Source organism: Lichtheimia ornata (assembly GCF_029851405.1).
Source record: "Lichtheimia ornata isolate CBS 291.66 chromosome Unknown scaffold00129, whole genome shotgun sequence".
In the NCBI taxonomy this organism is placed as follows: Eukaryota; Fungi; Mucoromycota; class Mucoromycetes; order Mucorales; family Lichtheimiaceae; genus Lichtheimia; species Lichtheimia ornata.
The window spans coordinates 1-24,736 of NW_026695448.1; the positions used below are offsets into that span (position 1 = coordinate 1).

At 43.6% G+C, this 24,736-nt stretch overlaps 9 protein-coding genes across 9 annotated transcripts; 5 read left to right on the top strand and 4 right to left on the bottom strand.

Annotated features, from left to right (window-relative positions):
- Positions 1-3,740: 3,740 nt before the first annotated feature.
- Positions 3,741-5,205, bottom strand: O0I10_012462 (uncharacterized protein; the record flags this gene model as incomplete). The annotated part of the gene is made up of 7 exons (XM_058492363.1): positions 3,741-3,808; positions 3,870-4,216; positions 4,303-4,458; positions 4,526-4,753; positions 4,828-4,900; positions 4,972-5,036; positions 5,096-5,205. The coding sequence occupies 7 exons, from the start codon at positions 5,203-5,205 to the stop codon at positions 3,741-3,743; spliced, it is 1,047 nt and encodes a 348-aa protein (XP_058336856.1).
- A 947-nt stretch (positions 5,206-6,152) lies between these two features.
- On the top strand, positions 6,153-6,821 carry O0I10_012463 (secondary thiamine-phosphate synthase enzyme; the record flags this gene model as incomplete). The annotated part of the gene is made up of 5 exons (XM_058492364.1): positions 6,153-6,198; positions 6,258-6,338; positions 6,394-6,530; positions 6,594-6,679; positions 6,746-6,821. 5 exons carry the CDS (start codon positions 6,153-6,155, stop codon positions 6,819-6,821), a joined length of 426 nt encoding a protein of 141 aa, XP_058336857.1.
- Positions 6,822-8,092: 1,271 nt separating this feature from the next.
- O0I10_012464 (phosphoenolpyruvate carboxykinase (ATP)) lies at positions 8,093-9,879 on the top strand (the record flags this gene model as incomplete). Its single annotated transcript, XM_058492365.1, has 3 exons — positions 8,093-8,191; positions 8,266-8,820; positions 8,887-9,879. 3 exons carry the CDS (start codon positions 8,093-8,095, stop codon positions 9,877-9,879), a joined length of 1,647 nt encoding a protein of 548 aa, XP_058336858.1.
- A 653-nt stretch (positions 9,880-10,532) lies between these two features.
- On the bottom strand, positions 10,533-11,342 carry O0I10_012465 (uncharacterized protein; the record flags this gene model as incomplete). The annotated part of the gene is made up of 1 exon (XM_058492366.1): positions 10,533-11,342. The coding sequence occupies one exon, from the start codon at positions 11,340-11,342 to the stop codon at positions 10,533-10,535; it is 810 nt and encodes a 269-aa protein (XP_058336859.1).
- Positions 11,343-13,141: 1,799 nt separating this feature from the next.
- O0I10_012466 (uncharacterized protein) lies at positions 13,142-14,906 on the top strand (the record flags this gene model as incomplete). Its single annotated transcript, XM_058492367.1, has 5 exons — positions 13,142-13,484; positions 13,543-13,794; positions 13,853-14,450; positions 14,504-14,642; positions 14,715-14,906. 5 exons carry the CDS (start codon positions 13,142-13,144, stop codon positions 14,904-14,906), a joined length of 1,524 nt encoding a protein of 507 aa, XP_058336860.1.
- Positions 14,907-15,248: 342 nt separating this feature from the next.
- Positions 15,249-15,607, top strand: O0I10_012467 (uncharacterized protein; the record flags this gene model as incomplete). Its single annotated transcript, XM_058492368.1, has 2 exons — positions 15,249-15,348; positions 15,411-15,607. The coding sequence occupies 2 exons, from the start codon at positions 15,249-15,251 to the stop codon at positions 15,605-15,607; spliced, it is 297 nt and encodes a 98-aa protein (XP_058336861.1).
- A 539-nt stretch (positions 15,608-16,146) lies between these two features.
- Positions 16,147-17,658, top strand: O0I10_012468 (uncharacterized protein; the record flags this gene model as incomplete). Its single annotated transcript, XM_058492369.1, has 9 exons — positions 16,147-16,199; positions 16,257-16,310; positions 16,371-16,495; positions 16,568-16,639; positions 16,692-17,044; positions 17,105-17,230; positions 17,297-17,424; positions 17,485-17,531; positions 17,618-17,658. 9 exons carry the CDS (start codon positions 16,147-16,149, stop codon positions 17,656-17,658), a joined length of 999 nt encoding a protein of 332 aa, XP_058336862.1.
- Positions 17,659-18,003: 345 nt separating this feature from the next.
- Positions 18,004-19,187, bottom strand: O0I10_012469 (HAD hydrolase, family IE; the record flags this gene model as incomplete). The annotated part of the gene is made up of 4 exons (XM_058492370.1): positions 18,004-18,711; positions 18,798-18,910; positions 18,981-19,091; positions 19,160-19,187. 4 exons carry the CDS (start codon positions 19,185-19,187, stop codon positions 18,004-18,006), a joined length of 960 nt encoding a protein of 319 aa, XP_058336863.1.
- A 295-nt stretch (positions 19,188-19,482) lies between these two features.
- Positions 19,483-22,945, bottom strand: O0I10_012470 (uncharacterized protein; the record flags this gene model as incomplete). The annotated part of the gene is made up of 2 exons (XM_058492371.1): positions 19,483-22,385; positions 22,456-22,945. 2 exons carry the CDS (start codon positions 22,943-22,945, stop codon positions 19,483-19,485), a joined length of 3,393 nt encoding a protein of 1,130 aa, XP_058336864.1.
- Between the last annotated feature and the right edge of the window lie 1,791 nt (positions 22,946-24,736).

The window sequence follows — 24,736 nt, forward strand, 5'->3', positions numbered from 1 at the left end:
TCTCTGGAGAATGTCAGCCAATGAACGTCTTTTATGAGTGGATTGTATCAGCAACTAGCAACAGCATCCATATTGTTGGTGTCATATCAAGCTTTATCCCATCATCTGGTTTTCTCGTTATCGGCAATTCGGTGGGCGTCCTGAAATGAAGGTCTCTTATCGATTGATCACATCAGCAGCAAGGAACAACTTGTATATCTTTGATATCAGCAACCTTTCTATCTCTTGGTGGTTCTGGTTATCGGCAATTCCTTTGATGGATCTCTACAACAACACGTGTCTTATGGATGGATCATGTCATCAACAAGCAATGAGAGCCCGCGTTGACATCTTTTGTGTTACCAAGTCATTCATGCATGTCGTCAAGGACTCCATCGTCAAGCTGCATTCCATACCCAATGAAAAAGGATTGGTATCTCATTCATATCGGCTATATCACTGAGTGTTCTCCCTTCCGCAGCTAGGATGCTGGTTTGGGCTTTTTGATGGATGATTTTTCGATTTGCATGTGGTCTTGGGCAGCACATTGGTTCGTTCTCGCTCCTTGTAAGGGCTCTTCGGCATCATGTAAGTATGCTATCTTTGGTGGTACAAGTATTACTCAACCTTCTCACTGTATATTCCCATCAAGTATCCTTCCATCGCTTACAAGCCGAGTGCCAACGTAGCGGGTCTTATCAACAAGCGGACGATTGCAAAGAATCGGCTTGATTCGGATATCAGCAGGATTGCGTGCATATGGCTATAATTGGTAAATGATGATCCGTCTTTTCTACGATGCCTGCCAACCTCTTCATTTATTATAGTATGTGGTCTATGCAGCAAGCTGCATGTCTTCTGGTTCTTTGGGATTTTCGTGGATGCAGCTATCATTGGATGTCGACATGTTTTCATGCATACATGGGTAACATTGGTAAATAGTGGTCCATTCTTTTCTACAACGCCTGCCAACCTCTTTCATTTATTGTAGTATGTGGGCTATTCAGCAAGCTACTTGTCTTCTGGTTCTTTGGGTTTTCATGGATGAAGTTATCATTGGATTCCAACACGTTTTCGTGCATATGGCTATCATTGGTAAATAGTGGATGATCCGTGTTTTGGCTCCAATCCCAATCAACCTCTTCGTTTATTATAGTATGTGGTCTATTCAGCAAGCTACCTGTCTTCTGGTGCATTGGGATTGCTATGGATGCAGTTGTCATTGGATACCAACATGTTGACGTGCATATGGCTCTCACTGGTAAATAGTGATCCGTTCTCTTCTTCAACGCCTGCCAACCTCCTCGTTATTATAGTATGTGAGCTATTCAACAAGCTACTTGTCTTCTGGTCCATTGGGATTTCTATGGGTGCAGCTGTCATTGGATGTCATCATGTTTTCGTGCATATGGATATCATTGGTAAATGGTGATCCATTCTTTCTTTCAACGCCTGCCAACCTCCTCTTTTATTATAGTACGTTGGCTATTGAGGAAGCCACCTGTCTTCTGGTCCTTTGAAATTCTCATGGATGAAGCTGTCATTGGTAAATAGTGATCCATTCTTTCTTTCAACGCCTACTAACACCCTCTTTCATGTGGGTTATTCAGCGAGCTACTTGTCTTGTTCCCTTTGGATGCTTGATGGATGAAGCTATCATTGGATGTCGACAGGGTTTTATTCATATGACTTTCATTGGTAAATAGTGGATGATCCGTTTTTTGGCTCCAATCCCAACTAACATCCTTTTTTATTATGGTGTACGGGCTATTCAGCAAGCTACTTGTCTTCTGGTACATTGGGATTTCTATGGATGCAGCTACCATTGCTAAGTATCGTTCTATGGGTTCGGGAAACTATTTACTGTGTATCTTTTATAGGTAAGTCATGTCAGGGTCAAGGCTTGATGTACAGTGTTCATGCATTTATATAAGAGCTGTCCTATTCAATTTCCACTTCTTCCACCCCCCCAAACTTCTTGTCTCTTCCTCCCATTCTCAACTGTTGCCCCACTCAAGTGTACAACTACCACCTGCGAACGATTGTCCTGCTTCAACCCATCATGTCAATCCTACAATTGCCTTGATCCGATTGTCTTGGACTGAATGGCAAGTCCATGGCGTGTACACCCAATACAGCGCATGCCTTTGACGATACTCGCACTCTCTTGCGCACTTCTCTGCCACGATCAAACGTAACAGCAGTTGCCATTAGCAAGATCTTCACTCCATTGTCTCAAATAGCGTTCACCATCTTGTCAGTCTACTACAACACACGCTCTTGTACTCTCCTCTACACGACAAGCGTAACATCAGTTGCTATTGGCAAGGTCACCGTTGTCTCACGTTACTTGCAGCATCCTGCCTTTCAGCCCTTTTGCGTGGACAGCAGATAGCCATGGTATATAAGCAGCTTTATTTCCGCGTAGCAACTTTGCTTTGATACATACAACTTCCAATGGATGATCCCATATCAGCTATCAAGTACCCTGCAATACAAGCAATCTTCGCCTAGTTGAGCATCAATGGAAATGACCAAGAAAGGGGTAGGCCAGCAGCCGGATGGAAAAGGAGGCATATCAACAGTGATCACATGGCTCTTTTCAACCAACATGGTTATGATGGATGGATGGATGCAATCAGGTTCAGTGATGGGAAATCCTGGAATGTTGCTTTGGTTACTTGGCAGCTCGTCAACAGAAAGGATGGATCATGTCACGTTGATACGGTTGAGGATGATGATGGATTGGATGGAGCTGACGAAGGGGCTTCTATCTTTTGACGAAAGGTGTTATACAGCCATGGATGATGATATTGGAATACTCGAGCCAACACCTGCAGCAACTATTTCCCAGTCATGGATGAAGGATGTTTATGACGGCAGCAACGAAGAATACAATGACACGATCATCCCTATTGCCTCTACGTGGTTCGCCCATATCTTTTTCGATTTCCAATCCTGTTCCTTTGTCATATTTGCGTGATAGACACCCACACTACCATGTGCTATTCTTCAACTTTTTCATTGGATGAATTGGATTGAACGTAATGTTGAGGTATCATACTATCAACTGAAATGTGCAAGATGGGGATCACTTGGTTGGCTTCGGGATTGAAAGAGGAGGGGGAGACGCAGATTAGAAAGCGATATTGGATCATTTATATCACCGTATCGAGATGCTTTGGTTCTTTTGCCGCAACATTGTACATTCGCTAAAGCTTCCTACTTCACATGCTGATGGATAAAAGGCAGTGGCAATTCTTGAACGTTTGTCTTGCAAAGATAATAAATTTGAAGACGATGATACATGTTACATAAGCTGCGTTCATTGTAATGTGATGGACAAGTTGTCGTCTATCATCATAATACTCATGATATACGTCACTTTCTTACATCACGTATCTCTTCGATTACATACATCCTCCAATCCAAGTCTATGTAAGTATCGTTGTAGGTATCAATCCTGTGGATTACAATAGCTAATTTTTACAAGATGTGGTCATTCATAATGTGTTTCATTGTGTTTCAGATCTCATTGTCGTGGCCGTTGTTGAGAGATTTAAGGTAAACCTATCATATTGGTGTGCATCTTTGTTGATGTAGCTATTTCCCATGACACATTGTTTGGTAATGGTATTGGCATGGTACATTGGTATGGCGCAAAATAGCAAATAGATCCTTATGCATTCACATCTCATTCATTACGAATTTGCCAAAGGAAGGGTGCATAGATGTCATTTACCAATTTAAGCATACAATATTTACAATAAAGGGTGACTAGACAGGCTGCGTTGACGAGCGAAGGGTATTAAGTGGAGGTGGTAAAGTCCTATCATGAACCAACAAGTCGATACGGTCATCCATGATTGCTTTCAATGGCGGTAGTTTACTTCCCCAACAACGGGAGGAGTGAAGAATCGAAGGGGCTGCATAGTGATGGCTCGTAGGACGGATGTCAGGTGGAGGAGGAGTTGTACCGGCAATGGATGTGGGAGGTGATGGGATGCCTGTGGCATGCTGCTGCTCCTGCTGCTTCTTAAGCAAAGTTGTTTGCCATTTGCCAAAGTATGCATCATTCGTAGCATATGCTGGAAGAAAAGTCCGTTCATGTTTGGATCGTTTATGCAACATGTTTGACTTGCTGCTAGTTGCCGCTGCTGGTGATGCATTACGCTGTTGTTGGCAGTCAATGATTTGAAAACTGCGTTTCCTTGTAGTTGCCGTTTTTGCATTCACACTATTATCGTTCAACAAGAAAAAAAAGCACTTTGAATCAATATGCCTGTATTAAAAGCAAGCAACATGCAACATTCAATTACATACGCTTGACGACGATACTCTTTTCGGATACGCATCTTGATGCCTTGGTTGTAGAGGCAGCGTGATAAGGTGGTTGGCTCTAAAGGACCAGGAAATCGCTTTGGTTCATACGCTGTGAATGTATCGGAGAGCATGCTTTGTCGGTTTTGGACATTATCACTATTTTGGGTCCATTGTGTATCAGTCATGGATCCACGTTTCGCCACACCCTGTCCTTTGCCCTTACCCAGCAATCTCAAAGAGGCTAAAATGTAATCTATATTCTCCTTCTTGCTTGACAGCTAAATCAGTAAAGATGAAAAAGCCGGCATCTGCATCATCCAGGTCCCTGAGACGATAAAGGGAAGAAGCCGTTGTCCCAACGAGGTATTGGTCAATTGGTAGCAGTTGTGTGGTGTCGTTGGCAGAAACAATGTTCACTGCAACGAAGTAAAAAGGGCTTTGAAGGCATTGTCTATATAGGAAAAGGAATGGGTAAAGGTTAAAAATGGAAAGTTTCTCGAGGATTATGTGAATGAGCATTTTTACTTTGTTTGGGATGAAGAACAATTTAGCCATTCGAGCTGGAGAATTGGAGCTGGGTCAATTGAATGCCGATAATCTTGCAAGTAATATATGCAAACACATATGAGACGCCTCTTCAAGCAGTAATGTGTGTATAAATCCGCATACCATGATCGTTGGTGATGCATGCTTTCGATTGTTGCGGTTGTTGTCTCACGGTAAGCTTATATTGTCTACGAGAGCGACACAATCAATATGTATTATCCGATGAGCAGTGTTGATTGCCACAAACCTGTTCTCCGGGAGATCCTTATGAGAACTTGAGATAAACCGATAGGAGCAGCTGTCAGCTGGATTACTGTTGTTTCTACTGCTGCCTGCTGCAAAGTAATGCAAAGACATTATGTTGACATCAATTTGCAAAAGAGAAAGGGTCAAATGAAAAGCACCGAAAGGAGAAAAGAAGGAATCAAGGAAAAGAGGTTAATCCATCACTACCTTTATTGGTGAAAATGGGATAATGGTTAAACCTTGGATCTATGCTTAACCCATCTTTCCAGAAAAGTGGGTCCGATTTTGTACATATTTACCATTATCAGTAGCGATGCATCCATGAGCCTGATGAATCTAATACCACCAACACAGCGTCTTTGGGTATTACACACGTGCATCTCGGCTACAACCGACAAGGGTAGTTTGATCGGAATCAGGTCGCACAGAGATCGTCTTCCTTCCTCATTCTTTCAATTCATCATGTAAATTAGGAAGGTGTGGGGGATACATTTGGCAATGAGTTGATATGGATCGTTGATGGTTGCTACCGAGGGATGTTGTTGGGACGTCCAATGGCGGTGTTGTTGCTGGGTTGCAGGGTAGATATGCACGTAAGCGGTTGATCACTAATTTCGGATTGTTGTGTTACGAGAATGGTTCAATGGTTTGTAAGTCAACAGGAAAAACTTTGCGCAGTGGGAAAGCGGCTAATGACTAGATTTTATACAAGGCTATGATCAATGGTGACACATATCTATTATGATCCTTGATATACAAAAGGGAAAGGAAATGGACAATGGGGTGGGGGTAATGCTATTCATAGACAACTCATTTATCGTCAACGACTATGATATAGAAGAGGATCGACAAAGAAAATAAAAGAGAGTGACACAATTACTTGGATCATGTGTGTGTGTGTGGTTTATGCATCATGTTGACAACAAATGCCTGGGGGTGCAGCGGTGGTGGCGGTGGCTCCCTTCATCAATTCATGCCCGCCAAGTGCTACCGAAAGTGAACGAAAAACAAGTTCAGACGCTTATCTTGTTCTCTCATTCCTCATTTGCATACGTGTCATGTCCTGGTTTCAAAAGCAAGTTCGTCTCTCTCCTCGTCCAAGAGGTAAGTTGCTCTCTATCCACACGTACTCTTCCGCATCGAACTCATGGTGCTTCATTCAGGCTGCCATCTTGTCCATGACGAGATTGTGAGTCAAGTACCAGAGATCAGGCAGTTCAAAGTAGGCATGGCCAACGTCTTTTGTGAGTATCCTTTTCTCACGCTATCATTTCATGTACCACTGACGCGTTTGAATAGTGCAACATACATCGGCCAGCCTTATGCTAAACGAGAATGCGGATCCCACAGTGCAAGCCGACATGTCCATGGGGTTGAACAAGATTGTTCCAGAAGATTGGCCTTATCAGCATGATTACGAAGGCTCTGATGATATGGTATGATGCATGATAAAGAACCTTCGGTTGGGTGAATAGTCATCCTTACAATGTTATCTGTAGCCTGGACATTTGAAGAGCGGCATCGTTGGTGTCTCACTCAATATCCCAATCACAAATGGATCGCTCAATACTGGCACTTGGCAAGGGTAAGTCGCTGATTTGGATGTATATGACGCGTGTATGTGTAATGCTGATGAAAAACACCCAAATAGCATTTACTTGTGCGAGCACAGAAATCATGGTGGATCTCGTCGCTGCGTGGTTACTATTCAAGGAGAGAAGAAATAGAAAAATAGAAGAATGGTTTCCCAAGTCAACAAATACATGATCCAAACTACGATATCCCACAGCGAGGCTGGTCACATTTGGGTAAAGGAGGGAGAGGACGGCATGTTGGAAATGACATGTGATGGCAATCAAACAATGAAAGCGGCCAATAGGGGGAATATCCGGAACGAGCCATTTGTAAGCAGACGCATTTTGGTTTTGCAATGACGTTATTTCATCCCAACGCTGAAACAGCGATCAATCTTCTCGTATTCCTAAGAAAATACAATATGGGCACTTTTACGGATACTTGGAGACTTAAGTTTATTATAGTTGTGTATGTGTATGCTATTAACGGATGAGAGGATACATTTGGTCATGGTGAGAGAGAACAGGTTTGCTTATTGCCGTACTTGGCAAATGTGGGTTGCCGCGGAAGATCCCTGTTTTTCGGCTTCAGGGCCCTCGGGTACGGAAAGTGGTGAGTGCGTAGGCTATATTTGCTCATCAAGCTAAAATTACCCAACACCTCCTCTCCTTGCATCATTATGCTGTTGCTGCTAAATATTGACTTTCATTATGACTTGGATCATTTCTTCGCATATACTCATCCGAGGTATATTAATACAATCAATGTTGATTCCCATACGGCATAAAACAATGATGCTTCATGAATAAAAATAGTGCTATCATTGAATACAATGGATGAATGGAAGCCATAAACCCATGTATAGTGTGTACTCGTTCCTTTTTTCGATAAAAGTGCTCAAATCAAAGCATGTGGTGATCGAAAGTTGGAGCTGACTTTTGGTTAGGCACATGTCGTTCATGCTCACCATCGGGGGAAGTTCCGCGGAAAGAGCCTAGGCTTGCCTGAGGCGGGTGTAAAGCATGTAGGTGTATCCACACAGTCGGCGGTTGTAGAGGAATGTGCTGCACTATACACAAAGACAGCTGTATGAAACGATGGTGCTCCGATGAAAAGGTAGAATGATGATGTCAGGTATAGAGTACCGCTATCACACATATGGCAACAAGGTCAAGTTGCTTTGAGACGAGAACGATGCTTCACATGAAAGAAGGGATTGTGCGGGAATCCAATGTGCCCGACATGCCCCGAGAACAACGGACTATGCCATCACTGCTTGTTTTTGCGGGGAAGTTTCAAGCCCAGCTCCTTCCGAGGCTCGTGAAGAAGGAATGATGGAATCCTTCTATATATAAGAGGCATCATCAAACCACTCGACAAACGTTGAACACACTTTTCTTTTTTATTTTTGCTCATATTAAACATGGTTTCAAGACCCGGATCTCCTCGCCCCTCTAGCTCTGCTTCCCACACCAAGGTTGAAGAAGAGTTGCACGAAGTTGCTGGCATTGACTATGATAAGGTATGCATCAAGCGATCTTGATTTATGACAAAAGTGATGTTCATGATAGCTAATCTTACACATTGATCAATTAGGTCACTATCAAGCGTAATGCCTCTGTTGCTGTGCTTTACGAAGAAGCTCTTACCTATGAGCAAGGTACCGTGATCTCCTCTGCTGGTGCCCTTTGTGCCTACTCTGGCAAGAAGACTGGTCGTTCTCCCAAGGACAAGCGTATTGTTCGTGAAGAGACCTCTGATAAGGATATCTGGTGGGGCCCTGTCAACACTCCTCTTGACGAAAAGGTCTTTTTAATCAACCGTGAACGTGCCATTGACTACTTGAACACTCGTCCTCGCCTCTATGTCTTTGACGGTTATGCTGGTTGGGACCCTAAGTACCGCATCAAGGTCCGTGTTGTTGCTTCTCGTGCCTACCACATTTTGTTTATGCGCAACATGTTGATCCGCCCTACCGATGAGGAGCTCGAAAACTATGGCACTCCCGATTTCACCATCTTCAACGCTGGTGAATTCCCTGCCAACCGTTACACCACTGGTATGACTTCCACAACTTCCGTCTCTGTTAACTTCAAGCGCAACGAAATGGTCATCCTTGGTACCGAGTATGCTGGTGAAATGAAGAAGGGTGTAAGTATAATTTTATTGTGATCTTGGGATTTAAGAGATGGATGTTGATGATTTCATGTTATGTAGATCTTCACTGTTATGCATTATTTGATGCCTAAGGCTGGTGTCCTTTCTTTGCATTCTTCTGCCAACGAAGGTCCTGATGGTGATGTTTCTTTGTTCTTTGGTTTGTCTGGTACCGGCAAGACCACTCTTAGCGCTGATCCCAAGCGTCAATTGATTGGTGATGATGAGCACTGTTGGAGTGACTCTGGTGTCTTCAACATTGAAGGTGGTTGCTATGCCAAGTGTATTGATCTTTCCGGTGAGAAGGAGCCCGATATTTTCAACGCCATCAAGTTCGGTTCTATTCTTGAAAACGTTGTCTTGGATGAGGAATCTCGTGTTGTTGATTATGCTGACAGCTTCCTTACCGAAAACACTCGTGCCTCTTATCCTATCTACCACATCCCCAACGCCAAGATTCCTTGCATGGGTGGTCACCCCAAGAACATTATCTTGTTGACTTGTGATGCTTTCGGTGTCTTGCCTCCTGTTTCCAAATTGTCTGCTGCACAGGCCATGTATCACTTTATCTCTGGTTACACCACCAAGGTCCCTGGTACCGAAGATGGTATTGTTGAACCTCAAGCTACTTTCTCTGCTTGCTTTGGTGCTCCCTTCTTGGTCCTTCACCCTCAACGTTATGCTTCCATGCTTGCTGAAAAGATGTCTCAACACAAGGCTGATGCTTGGCTCATCAACACTGGTTGGATCGGTGGTAAGGCTGGTGTTGCTAAGCGTTGCCCTCTCAAGTACACTCGTGCCATCCTTGATGCTATTCACAACGGCGAGCTTGCCAATGCTGAATATGCTGACTATGAAGTCTTCAACCTCAAGGTCCCTAAGAAGGTCACCAATGTTCCTGATGAGATGCTTGATCCTCGCAAGGTCTGGATGGGTACTCCTGAAGAATACACCCAATCCCTCCACAAGGTCGCATCCATGTTTGCTGAAAACTTCAAGACTTACCAGGATGAAGCTGCTCCCGAAACCATTGCTGCTGGTCCCCAGTTGTAAACATCTTTTACCTTTTCACTCATATACACACGCATGCATCCCATCACGTTTCTCTTCTCTCACGCCATATTAATATACATGCAACACACAAAAAGAATCATTCACCAACATTCCCGCCTTTATCCTATCCCCCAACCCATTGTACAGTTTTAGCCATACTTTTCATTTTGGAATATAAAAAAAAGCAACACATGCTTTGTTTAGAATTGAAACATAACACTGATTGATGCCTTCTTCGCTTGTTCATTTGCTCTGTGCCTAAAAAGGTTTCTTTTTCTTCGCTTTATTGATAATGAATCGGAGCTTTCCATCTCCTACTATCATTACCTCTTGAGGATGCATACTTGGTACTATTACTACGACCCATTAATGATTGCGCGTAAGGTCATTCATATAATTATGATTTGACGGATTATGCAGGTTTCTATGCACAAAGGAAAAAAAGGGATTGCTGGCTTTTGTGTGCGAGTGTGTGGTATGTAAATGTGTGTTGTGTGTTGTGTGTGAATGTGATGTATGTAAGTGTGTGCGTGTGTGCATGCATTTCATGAAAAGGGAAAGAACGGCAGGGGATAACAAGGTCATGGACAAATGTGTGTGTGTGTGTGTGTGAAGGAGATGGTAACAAGGGGGTGATGGTATAGTGATTCACGCTACAAACGCAGTTGACAATGCAGCGCCTGCAGCTGGCGTTTATCTTCGGATGATACGGTGGGAATTGAGGAAAAGAGCGAATCGGTTGGCAAGGGCAAGTCACGTAAAGTGGATGATGATAAGCAATTATTGCCGTTGCTGCTAGTCATAGGTGGTGATGATGGAGTATAATAAATGACGGGAGATGACATGGTTGGATCATCGTCATCGGATGATACGCAAGGCGATGATGATAGAGATGGTGTTGCTTGTTGTTGGTGATCGATTATGGATGATGAATGGCGTAAAAGCGTGCGCGTAATAGAGGAATGAGGAGCACCAACGTTGGTATCAAGAGGATTCAACTCAGGATAAAGACCCACAGGGACATCAATTTGCTTGAGGTTGGGATCAGCAGATGGTTGTAGCAAACTACCAGCATAGACATCATCTTTGGTAATATAGGAAATTAGATGAAGCTTTTGGTTGCTAGCTGTGCATATGGAGAAGCTTTGTTTGATAAGACCATTTGGCTTGTACGTATAAACAGGGGTCATCTTGTTGTGTCGACGAGGACGTCGTTTTGTGCTTAGCTCCCGATACGTGAGAAAACTCCCCGAGACACGGCTAGGTGACCAAGTACGACCATCGGTCCACCGTCGCATACCAGCTTCATGTTCATCCCATACGAAAACGTGTCCAGATCGAATCTCATTACGCTCCTTGGATGATAAACGGTGGTGTACTCGCTTAAGCAAACCTTGTCGGCAAGCTTCAAAAATAATCAATGCGTCTTGTGGTGTTTTGATTTGTCCAATGTATGTTTGCATCCTCACAAATGAAAGTTGTATAGCAAGGGAAGATGAAGAAAGTAGTGAATGTTGGATGGTGTAAAGAGAGAATGTGATTTGTGTGCGAGGGTAGAAAGAAGAAAAACGTGATGAGCCGTGGATGATGGAATAGGGTTTATATAAGTTGACGGTCGTACTTGCCTTGTGCAATCGTCCCGTTAAAGTTGCGATCGTTTCATGCAGCTAACTTTGGTGCCAATTTGATCATTAAGCATCGAATACCACATAATCCATATCGGGTAAAATCACCACCATGCTATTTGTCAGAGATCTGCATCGGTTCGATTCTCGATCTTATTTACAGCTTCTCGCTTCTCATTCACGCACAACGTTATGCAAAAGGTATTTATTAATGCTTCTGTAATAGAACGTAATCGAATAAACTTTACTATTGGTTTCAGCAATCCGTTGAATTTACGCTGTGACCAAGCGAAGAGAAGAGAAGAAATTGTTACGGCGATCGTCTCCTTTCTAGGCTTGTTCCAAATGTTGCTGGCTGTTTTCTCCTTAGAGGCTTCATATCTTCTCAAGCATGCAAACGTTAAAAGCCTGCAATGATGAGCTTCACATCCACAAATGGATCTTCCCACCACCGTGTTGGTACAACCTTAAATATTGTGCCCTTGTTGCTATGACGACAGTGCATGTACCCGTTGCCTTGCACCGGTTGCCTACAATGTCCTTGGTGATCATTTAAGCATCCTTCATCTACTTTCAAGCATTGCATTCACGTTCTAGAGCAGCTACGTGGCAAAGAACGGGAAATTATAACATCGTGTTCCGTTGACGCCATCCCCGATAAAGTATGCTTTTGACAAAGAGGGCGATGGTGGCGTTTGTTAACCTGCGAAAGACAAACATTACTTCCCCAGTGTCATCATCACCATCATCATCAGCACATGACATAGCCAAAATGAAATGGTATTTCCGCGTGCAAGAGTACATTTTTACATTCACGTGATTTATCTCATATTCAAACGATGATTTGACCTCATATGATGCGGGAGGTGACGATCCTGATTGCTGTTGTTGGGTCTGTGTGGTTGCACGATGTATGTTCAACATAACGTCATAGTGCAAAGAGAGACATAATATTGTCCATAGCGTCATTTGTACTGCTTCCCACACAGGGGCTCCCTTCCACAAACGTAGGTTACATAAGAAGTCAATGGGGATGTTGATGGGATGTGCTCAATATGACTTTTACGATTGATGGGTATCAATATTAGAGGGAGGTGTACTTACCCACAAGCCCATTCATTGTTCACTTTGGTCATGTTGACATGGCATTATGTTGTTTCCATAGAAACATTTACGGAGGTCTGGGGTGCATTTTAAAGCAAAGTTGGCTCGATCGCATCACTCCGCCCAACGCCCAAGAGCTCGTTCCGACGTGTATCGTTGCACAGCCATTGCATCAAACAAATGCAAGACCACTTTTATACATAGATAGTATAGATAAAATCCCACAGCCCTCAACAATCATCCAAGCCAATGATCGATAAAGACGCTACTACCATGCATTGAATGGGAAACACGATCTTTATATATATCCATGTAATCTATTATTAAATGACTGGGGCCGATGATGATGGTCCAGAAGTTGATTTCCACGTGTACGTTTGCTTTTGTTAATGGCACCCACTGTGATTGTGCCACCGTAAATCACCACTCATCTCCTTTTCTCCTTGTTTTCCACTCGTCCTCCGCTTACCCTTTTCTGCCATCAGAGTCTCCCGCCATCTTGTCTTTGGTCGTCTTCTCTTTCAATTGGTGCAATGACAGCTGCTCTTGACTCCATTTCCCTCGACGATAACCCTTCAGCGGCTCGATCCCGTAATCGTGCACCATCGTTATCGACTGCATGTCCACCTGCAGGCGTCGTTCGACCTCCCACAACTACGTCTTCTTCTGGCAGTAGAGTTGGTGCTGATCCTTTCCATAACGCAAGTCAACTATGCAAAAGGCTGTTTCGGTTACGGATTACTCGATTACTTGCATGGGGATATCTTGCTATAAGCATGATCGTTTTTACCTTTCATTTGCCATCTTTGACATATAAATACAACCATCAACAACATGCATCCTCTTCGACACCAGGTCTGAAAACGACGACATTGCGTAAGATGTGGGAAAGGAAATGTATGAAAATGGAGTGGTGTTAATGCCATGTTTGTAGTGCAAAATGTAAACTCACAGACAATGATCTCCTCCTCGTCACATGGATCATCAGCATCATCACCTATCGACGAATTATCCTACCAGTTACGACTATCAAAAATGTTCTCAAAGTCTTTGGGACGCATGGATCATTTACGTCCTCATTGGTTCAGTGCTACCGTTGATCCTGATCCACAATCTCTCACACTTGCTACTGTACTCACTATGGATGAATGGCCAAATTTGATTCGATTAGCCGAGCAATGGAAAGGTAATATTGATTGATCACGATTAAGGACTTGGATGTTGATACATAAATGCTATAATAGGACCCATATCTGCTGCCCTTCAAATACCCACCGATGGTACCAATCTTGGTTCAGGAACAATGTTGCAGCACTTGTCAAGCATTCGAAGACACTATGACACCAATCCAACGCTCGCCCGCAATGTGGATTTGCACTTGATTGCTCGCCCAACTTCTGGAAATGATGGCAGGATACGTACAGGACAACAAGATGCACGCAACTTGGCTCGCTTGTTTGCACGTTCACGTTACGTTGCTCATATCCCCGTAACCACTTTATGGATGACCAACCTTACAGCTGCGGTGTCCACCTATCTCGATCGCTTGGATGCTGGCGACTTGCTTGTTGTTCCCACTTTTGCATTCCCGAAAGAAAGTAACCGAAAGATTGCTACGATTGCATTTGGTATGGAAGAGGAGTATCATTGGCCGACCAGCAAGGCTGAAATGGTGGAATGGGTTGATGACAATCGCATGGGCATCCTTGATTATCATTGGAACCTTAACACTGGCCCTACATCTTACCCTCTTTGGCGTGAAGCATCGGAGCCATACTTGGTGCCCAACTACGATTACCACTATAGTCCTGTGTATATTGCCACGCGAGATGATCATCCCTGGTAAGTAGTACCTTGCTTGCATGTGTGACACGAAAATTAATCTCTGGTAACAGGTGCGAGGAACGCTTCATGGATGAACCATCAGCATGTCTATACTCGACTTACTTGAATGGTGCCAATCTTTGGGTGCTTCCAAATGACTACATTGTTCGCACAGGCCAAGAACCTGAGAATAAGTTAACTAAGGATGAGGTAAGTACATAAAATGGCTCATAGCAACAATATACCCAATTTGGTACTGAAACTTTTTTGGATCTCATGTAGCGCATCCTGCAGTTGAAGCTGTACAAAAACTACCGCATCGAGCAATGTGTTTTTTATGCTCGTCAATTTGATCAAGTGGGCACGTTTAGCACTGAGCAAAGTGATCACGTCCAACAAGAATGTGTCAAGGAGCTGGGAAGTTTACGAAGACAAAAGATGATTAGTTCGGCATTGTCAAAGTCACATCACTAAAATACATCATCCATCATATATTTTTGGGAGCGACGGGTTTCGTTTCTTAAGTTACCATTTGTACAATAAAAGAAGATCCATGTATACATAAAAGTTACTCTAATAGCTGCTCCGATCGACATCATCATCATAATAACTTCATCCCCGAAACACCATATCGAAGCTAATGCACGGTTGGCTTAGGCTCATTTTTTCCTCTCCTTGCATTTAAGTTCCCCATTTGATTCCCTTTCTCCGGTTTGCTGCTGCTGCCTGCTGCTGCTTAATCGACCATCCTTTTGTTTTGGCCCTTTCTCTTTCGACTATTTTTAATATCGTCCCTTGACTTTCTTTTATTACAATATGCCCTCCGTAATAGCCAAGGTAAAAACACAAATCGAGCTTTGGAAAGTTGGCAAGTACACCAAACGTCGCTCCTATCTTCCTGAATTCGAACCGAGAGGTGTGTACCATCCACTGCCGTCATAAGGCAAAAGATTAAACATGCATTTCTTATATGATTAGACAAGGATCACTACCGGCAATCTTATCATGATGGTGTCTATTTGTCATCCATGCTTGACGATAGATCATCGACTCCACGAAAAAAACGGATACTGTTTGGTGGCGTTGTTGGTGGCAAGAGAAAATCAGTTCCCTCATTTCCCCCACCGCAGTGTTCAGAAACCTATACACTATCGTATTTCGATCGATCCTACTAGACGAAAAGCATCATCAAACACAATACCATCACCATCATTTGTAGTAGAAATACGAAACCATTTCATCCGAGCATTGTTTGTAACCCAGCAACATGCTGCATTGTTTATGTTGGTTGATGAAGAATATATCATTGGGAGTTGCCTATATGAATGTGAATGTAGCAAGGATAAAGACGCTATGTATGTGCGTGTATGATGATGAAAGAAGGAGATGTCAAGAAGGGGTGGTGATGGTTTTTATGATGAGCAATCCCCGCCAACGATATTATGTATGCAAAATGAAAAACGACTAAGCAGGTACACGCATCGCATATGTATTAACCCCATGGGTACGTTCCCCTGAATGATTGCTGTTGTCCAGGAGACCATATTCCCTTTATTTTAACATTATCAATGGGAGATAGGTGATTGCATGAATACTGGCTTTGCACAATGAGTGAGAGGGGAACTGAGTTTCTTCTTAATTGCATACGCGTGTGCCGTGCATACATATCATCACTCTTTCCTTGTATTCTTTACTCATTCATACACACACAACCATGGCAAGCGATATTGATACTCTCGTTGATATGGGCTTCTCTCGCGTCAAAGTGTACGTTACATGCTCCTCATTTATTGTCATTGGGCACTGACTCTCCTTGGTTTATAGCCAAAAAGCGTGGAAGGCAACTAATGGAGCTGGTCTACAACCTGCTATGGATTGGTAAGAAGCAATCGTATTTCTCTTTTTCTTGTATACGGATTCTCAAGTGGCGCATGCTAGGTTGCTAGCCCATCCCGAAGTCTCTGATGAGCCTGACGAGGACACTGCACCCCAAGCACTTGGTAGCAGCAGCAGCAGTAACCCTTCACAACCCACCAGTGAAGCACCCAAAGAAAGTGAAGAAGGTAAGGCGACGCTATTCTTTTATACATCAAACACGAGAATACACACTTAGATTGGATGTTGTCTATGTTTAGGTGAAATCAAGGAAGGTGAACAGACTGCCCAAAGTCTTGTGTGTAATGATTGTGGCAAGCTTTTCCGTGATGGTATGTGAAGGTGATAAATCAATGTTTGCGTTTGCTTATACAGCATATGTAGCCGCAACTGCTGAACGACATGCTATCAAGACTTCGCATCAAAACTTTTCCGAGAGCACACAGGCCATTGCACCATTGACCGAGGAGGAAAAACAAGCCAAGTTGGCTGAACTCAAGGCGAGACTTGCTGAGAAACGTGCTGCCAAGGCACGTGAAGAAGCTGAGGAACGTCGTCAATCCGAAAAGATTCGTCGCAAGACCGGTCAAGAAATCTCAGTAGCACGTCAGCAGATGGAGGAGAAGGAGATGAAGAAGGCTATGGAAGCAAAGAGAAGGGAAAAGGAAGCAGATAAACTGGCCAAGGCTAAGATCAAGGCGCAAATTGAACAAGACAAAAAGGAACGTCAAGCAAAGGTAATACGAAGGGGATGGTATGTTCTTATGAGATAGTACTCATCCTTCCTTTTATTATAGCGTGAAGCCGCAAAGCTAGCAGCCCAAGAACAAAAAGAGCAACAAGCAGCAGCAGCATCATCATCATCTTCAGCCGCCGCAGCTGCTCCAGCAGCAAAGAAGGAATATAATGAAGCTCGCTTGCAGGTAATGTGATTGTGAATAAGGATGGATCATCAGATGACAAGCGTATTGAATGATGCCATTGAGTAGTTCCGTGTCCCAGGCATAGCACCTATCACTCAAACATTCCCTGCTGACACCACTCTTCAACAAGTACACGAGTTTTTGCAATCCAAGGGATGTAATCAACCATTTGCTCTTTCGATGACTTTCCCCAGGTATTAAACATTTGCATGTTTTATCTACTTGTGTGTTTCGAAGATTGACCATTGTTATAGGAAAACGTTTGGAGGAGACGATCTTGACAAGACATTGAAGGAACTTAGTAAGTAGTAGAGCAGGGGTGGAGAGCAATTTGGATGTGCAGAGTCGTTGGATCCACGTACCAAGTACTTACCTTTGCACTTTTAGATCTTGTACCATCCTCTGCATTGATTCTCAACTACAACTAGATAAGACTTTATGAAGACGTTCTTGAATGAAAGGATAAAATTACACATTTTGCATACGGTCGTTTTCCATGAATGATTGAATAAGAATGGATTTAGGATTTGATGTTCTTGAGCCGATGCCATTTTTAGCGAGGACACTATTATTCATTCCTCATATTGATTGTTGATGCATACCATAGGTGTCTGAGCTTTGTATGAAGGAGACGAGATGCGTACCTTTTTCAAGAGCGATTTATTCGGTGGGCATAGCCCAAATTCTACCCTACTACAATACTTGCTCTATTTTGTGGTATACGTGCAAAATACATTACACAGGATGATGGTCTATAAGGGGGATGCTGATAATCACTTCAATGCTTCAAGGATGTCGACGACAGGTGCAAAGTTGGCATCACGCATAATGACGATATCAAAGGCTTCAGTGTAGAGGTCCTCAGTGGTCTCCCAATCATGGTTGCAGAATCCGATATTAAGACACAAATCATGCTTCACGCCCTTGCTCATTTTCAAATCACCAAGCGAGTCTCCCATAAGGATGACATTGGCACGAGATTCAATGGATTCAAAGTAAGGTGTTGTCTCGAGTTGAAACTCACTCTTGTTGAATACATGGATGAGTGGGTCGACGAATGAATCGCAATAGCCTTGTTCGTCAAAGTGCATCATGTTGGAGACGATGTGCATGTTGGGATATAAAAGCTTCTTTGCCTTGAGGACTTCATCAATCACATTTCCAATACCAGCCGAGAAGACGAGGAAAGGAATGTTGGTCTTGTGACACATGGACAACACCGTTTCGACGCGTGGACGGAGAGAGATGTGAGCTTCTTCAGCCATGTTACGGAGATCTATCGTATTCTCAATGTCAATTTCCATTGTATGGACATCATCCTCATCAAACATACCATCACGAGACAACTTTTGTTCGATCATCAAGTTGTGTGCCTTTTGCCACCATTCTACCATGTATGGTAACCTCTCTTCAAATGACATTTTCTGGTTGATCTCGATCGGGTAATATGTCTTGACCAGTTTATCCGACGCCTTTCGAAACTATAATGGCACACGCGTCAAATGACTCATCCCATGTAATCTTTTTCTGTCATTCTCCAGAATCCCAAATCCACCATGATACCAACCTCATCAGACATTTTGGAGTATCTTGCAGGCACACCATGGCATGATGGATTACGTTCCAACGCATCAGTCACCTGGTTGCGCACCCAGTAACGTGACATGGTCATATCAAAGTCTATAGTATGGCAATACGCTGGTCAATAAACGAACCATGTTTTGTTGGTGAACAACGTGAGGAGCCATACCGCTAATGAAGTGCAGATTGATGGGGCCATCTTGCAGAATCTTGCCCAACTTTTGCGTGGTCGCTTCAATGTTCTTGATGCGTACAGTGGGATTGCGAAGAAGTGCTTGAACTATTGTTATGTGAATGACTGTCAATAAGCGATAGCGAGCATGTGACATTGAGCGATTTGTAACTTGCCAAGTTCTGCTGCTTTTGTCAGGGACATTTGTGAAGAAGAAAAGAAAAGAGAAAGGTGTCGGACATGTCAAAGGTAAGCGGCTCGTTTTATTCGCACGATAATAGTGTGTGGCATAAAGATCCATATAAAGAAATAAAGGGGCAACAGGGGCATGAAAGGGCTATACATGAACAAAGAAAACTATACAATGGAGCATAAGAGAATGAAGTAAGGGTGCATGCATAAGTCAAAAGAGAGATCATGGGATAAGAAAAAAAAGTGATGATGATGATGATGAGGGGGGAATATTCTATTTACATAAATTCAAAGGGGTTGTGGAAAATCACTCGAGGACGAGATCAGCAACAGTGGCAAGAACCTTGGAAGGGAAATCTCGCTTGGCCATCATATCCAGAATCTCCTTGGCCTTGTCGATTCTCCCATTATCGATGTAAGCACGCACCATGGTCTCATAGGTACTTGGTTCACGTACGACAACAGCCATAGGAGGTTGATGATCATTCGATGAAGAGCTTGTTGTGGTTGAGAATGATGAGGATGAGCGTAATAGTTTGTCGTCTGTCATTGTAGAGAAGATATGCTCTGCCTTGGCAAGGTTGCCCTGTTGACCATAACCACGAATAAAGAGATTCTCAATATAGGGCGAAGGGCTCTTGTGGATGGTTTGCAGCATATGATAGTAAAGATTCTCCGCACGATCCATGTGGCCATTGGTGATAAGTGTATCGAGAAGGGCCTGAAAGACAACCTCGTCTGGTTGAACATGCATGGTCTCAAATACTTGCTCAGCACTGCGAACATCACGTTGTAGAATGCCATACGAGTAGATCAACGTTGCATAATGCGTTGGTTCGGGTCGAATACCATGGCGACGTTCCATTTCAGTAAGCATGCGATGGGCTGTCACCATATCCGTAGGGGTAATGTTTGCGTACATCTCAATCATCAACTTATAAGTGTGAGCGGAGGGTCGTATACGGCGCTTGTACATTTCTGATACGTATTCGAGTGCCCTGGTGCGATTGGGTTGTTGACGTACATAGAACTGAATCATGTTGTTGAAAGGACCAACGCGTGGTTGATAGGAGGGTGCTGACAACATCTCACCAAATATACGTCTTGCGTGGCTCTCGGATCCTGCACGTACACATGCTGACAACACGGCACCATAGGTGATGCAATTGGGTACAACTTGGAGTTCCTGCATCTCCTCAAATAATCGCAATGCTGGTTCCAATTTGCGTGCCTTGGCAAACTTGCTGATAATCACATTGTAAAAGAATGTCGTGGGCTGCACACCATGTCGCTTGGCTTCTTCGTAAATTGTCAATGCATCCGTGGCTTCATCCGTGGCGCACCGTGCACTACCCAATAAGAGTGATGCGTAGGCGTTGCTATCAGGCACGTATCCCATGGTCTTGATGGTATCATAGCATTTCTTGGCAAGCACCATTTTGCCATGTTGCGCATACACAATCAATAATGCATTCAACACCAAATAGATGTCTTCTTGACCATTGGCCTTGTTAGCAACTCGATTGTCACCATTGTACAACTCGTAAATCTTGGTTGCCATATCAACATTGCCATGCTTGCCTGCAGCAGTAATCGCATCACGCATAGACTCAGCCGTTGGTGTCAATCCACTCTTGATGAATTTATGTTTGAGAAGATGGAAGGCTTCATCCCAATCACCACGAGCTGCTGCACGCGAGAGTTCCATTGACATGGTATCCACCTCGTTGGATAGCTTGGTATGTCTATTGAGAACAGCCTTCCATTCGCTTTCAGATGTCTTTAAGCCAAGATGACGCAGCCTTCCAAGGACCTTTTTGAATAGCGGCATAGGGGGTCGAAAACGAGTGGTTGCTACATCATACACGAGCGCCTCCAATGCCTGCTGTTGTTGTTCATTGTTGTCGTCAAAATGGTGTTCAATGACCGCTTCGCATAACATGATCAAGTCGTCATTGTTGGTGTCATCATCCAATACGGTTGTCGACGATGTGCGTTGACGTAAGCGTTGCCAGGTATCCACAAGTGCCGTATTAACGTTGACTGTTGCAGGTGCCGATAACGATAATTCGTGAAGCATTCCATGAACAAGACGTGCCATTTGCAGTGCCTGAATCACGTGATCACTTTGCTGGATTACAGCGATACTGGAATTGACCAACATGTCGGCTGATTTGGAAAGCGTACGAGGAGATGACATGGCTGATAAAACAATATGAAATGCATGAATGGCCTTGTCGACATTGCTGTTGTTGGTGAAAAAAGATATGATGCGATCGGCGAGAATGGGATCGGGTTCAAGACCAGCATGTCTCATGTCGTCGACGACGTTGAGAGCATCGTCTCCATGGCCAGAATTGAGGCACAACAATGCATAGTTGGCGAGATTTCCATACGCTTTGGCAATGTCAGTGGTAAGAAGTTGAGCATAGACTTTTGACGCTGGCTGCCATTTTGCGGCTTGACAATATGCCGCAAGGATCGGACCATAGCTGCTGGCATCTGGTTTAGGGAGCGTGGTGTGCTCATCATCATTGCTTTCCACAAGGCTACGAACGACCTCGCATGCATCCTCCACATGATCGTGTGCACAATAATGGCGAATGATGGAATTGTACGGGATAATGGTAATGGTGATGTTGTCGGCAACCATATCATGTTGCAGCACTTGCAATGCTTTTGACAGCTGATTGCACTTTAGATAGGCATCAACCAAGGCGTTATAAACATAGGATGCATCATGTTCTGGAAGACTGAAGCGAATGGTCTTGTACTCGCCAAAGAATCCAAGTGCAGATTCAATATCACCAGCCCGACCCATGAGATTGATAAGTGCAGCAAATGTGGCCGAATTGGGACCTGTGGTAGGTGAATGCACCAATTGATTGTAGACGAATCGACCATCCACCGTATTCCCATAATGTGAAAGCACACGCAGGAGCTGATTATAGAGTTCGACATCAAAATCTTGATCCACGTGGTGCTCCGCGGCTTCTCGGAATATGGCCAAAGCCTTTTCCAAATTATGCTCCGTTTCAAGTAATCGCACATCTTCATCAACCACTCGAGCAACCCCTGTACGTGCTGCTTGTCGTTTCAACATGGCAATTGTTTTTTGCACCTCAACATCTCGTCGACATAGCACTCGAATCAACACTGTGTATGTGTAGTTTGTCGGTGTAATCTCACTTTGTCGCATTTCATCATACACTACAAGATGTTAAAAAGTCATCAATATATTATGCATTATCGTATTGGATTGTTTCATGGTGATATTTACGCTTCAAAATTTGGTTCAATGGTGTGCCTTCACGTCGAAGAGTTGCTTGTGCATCAAGGACAACATTGTATGTGTGATGTGTGAGAGGGATGCGTTGCTTTTTCATTGAGCCAAGCTGAATCATTACAGCCCGCAAATTTCCGCTGCGTTTAGCTGCCAGGATTCTCGCATTGTATTCTGATGATCGAGAAAACGATGGTGATAAATGCTGAGGCGCACCCACAGGTGAAGGTGGTGGTGTGGGGAGATCGACAGAGACATCATCTGAAGCGTGTTGCTGTTGATTCACGTCATCATTGGTGTCATGCTGCTGTGTGCTGCTGCTGCTGCTGCTGTCACCATCCTGAGATAATGCTGATGTCGTCGTAGGAGCGTTACGTTTACGATGATGGGTACGGTGCTGATAATGTGGAATTCGTTGTAGTGTATTGTGCTCGTAGTTGTTAGCAAAACAATGTTGGGTTGACTTTGTAATATGTGGTCCATTCATTATGTGAGGATAATGCAAAGAAAAAAGGTCAAGGAAGCAAATGCAGCACACAAAAGAGGAATGATTTATAATTGGTGATCGCCGTCAATACCCCCAAACGGATTGATGTGTGTTATCAGATGCCTCATTCTCCGCTATGATCTGATAAAATTGGGTGCCCTGTGCAGAGCAAAAGGAGTGGTGCCAGATTGGCTGAGAACTCAACCCATTTCAATCGTTGCCAGCCATAATCGTATTAATAAAAATAGATGTTGAAGGAAGTTAAGATGGATAGCCAATGAAGGCAGCAAGCTATCATTATTCTTAGCAGCTATCGGATTGCTTGATGCTCTGCAATGCTCTCACCTTGTATCATACGTCAGTGAATTGTTGCATACCTCCTTGCATCATACATTTGAAGCTTCTGCATACTCGGTCTGAAGGTATATGTACCCATACGCGCCTGCAGGTAATGATAAATACAAATATCTGATACACCGTAGCCAGCAATAAGAGCAAAAACGGGGCACACTTTATGAACGAATCAGATAATAACAATGATCCGCCTCTTAGCAGTCAGCACCATCAGATATTAACGATCTTGATGGCTAACCAGCAATTCGGGTATACCTATTAAATGTTTGATCTTCGTGCTTTGGTGTGTAGCAATCACCTCCACATTACCGATTTCATCATCAGCTGCGATCGGTGATGTGCATGAAAGTAACATCACCGGCGTTTGGTTTTACGTTACATGCGATAATGCACCATCTACACATCTATACGATGGGTCAACAAGCTCGAAGCCATAGTAGTTGTGTAGGAATGGAATGCATGGTGTAATAATGCTTTGATTTTGACAAAGGTGGGTGGAAGCTGCTACAAAATGACCAGCAAACGAATGAGTATTTTTGACTATATCGGTAATGTTGCTATTGTACACAGCTATAAACCACGTCAGCAACATGTGACCCATTGTTTTGACGTGTTTGTCTATCATGGTGGCAATAATTGACAATGACAACGTTTGGGACAATCAACCACCTTTGTTTCTTTGTTTCTTTTTCAGAGAGCTGAATGCTGTTAAAATGTTGTACATGGTTGTTCGATACGAGAGAGAAGAGAGGGAGACGTCATCTTTTCTTTTACTATGAGCAATGACAAGATGTTCTAGGAAGATCTGTCGTATATGAGGCTTGTGCAACGATGCGCTTGATTGCGACGTGACACAAAGGAAAGCTACGGTGTGACGTTAGCCGAAGGATACGAGCAAAACCATAATATGGTGTTCTTGCCCAAGTACATAAACGTTTGATATTTGGAATGACGCAATTACACAGCGGGCTAGCTGCAACATCCAAACCTAGGTTACTGTTGCCTTGTTACCAAAGATGAATGAGCGTTGTGATATGGCAACCCCTCTTTTTAGAATGGCAGCCTCTCTTATTTAAATGATGAAAGTATTGAAGCATGGCTGTATTATAGCATGTCAAAAAATAACAGTGATTGGAGAAGTGCAGTGGACTTGAGTGGCCAAATGCATGTTGTTTACCCGACCAAGAAAGAAACCCGACGCATTAGCTGCAGGCTCATGCATCGTTAATTGAGAAGAGACCATTTCAACGAATAGGCTTGTCCTTTTGCTTACGAATGTTTATTGCAGCAGTGCGCTTTTGCCTAACAACAAGGCCATTTTTTCCAGCGTTGCTATGCAGTGTCACCCATTAGCTGCATAATGCATAGCTGATGCATTGTGGAGGAGTCACAACCTTGTAGTATAGCAGCAGTGACCATCATCACCCCAAGAAACGC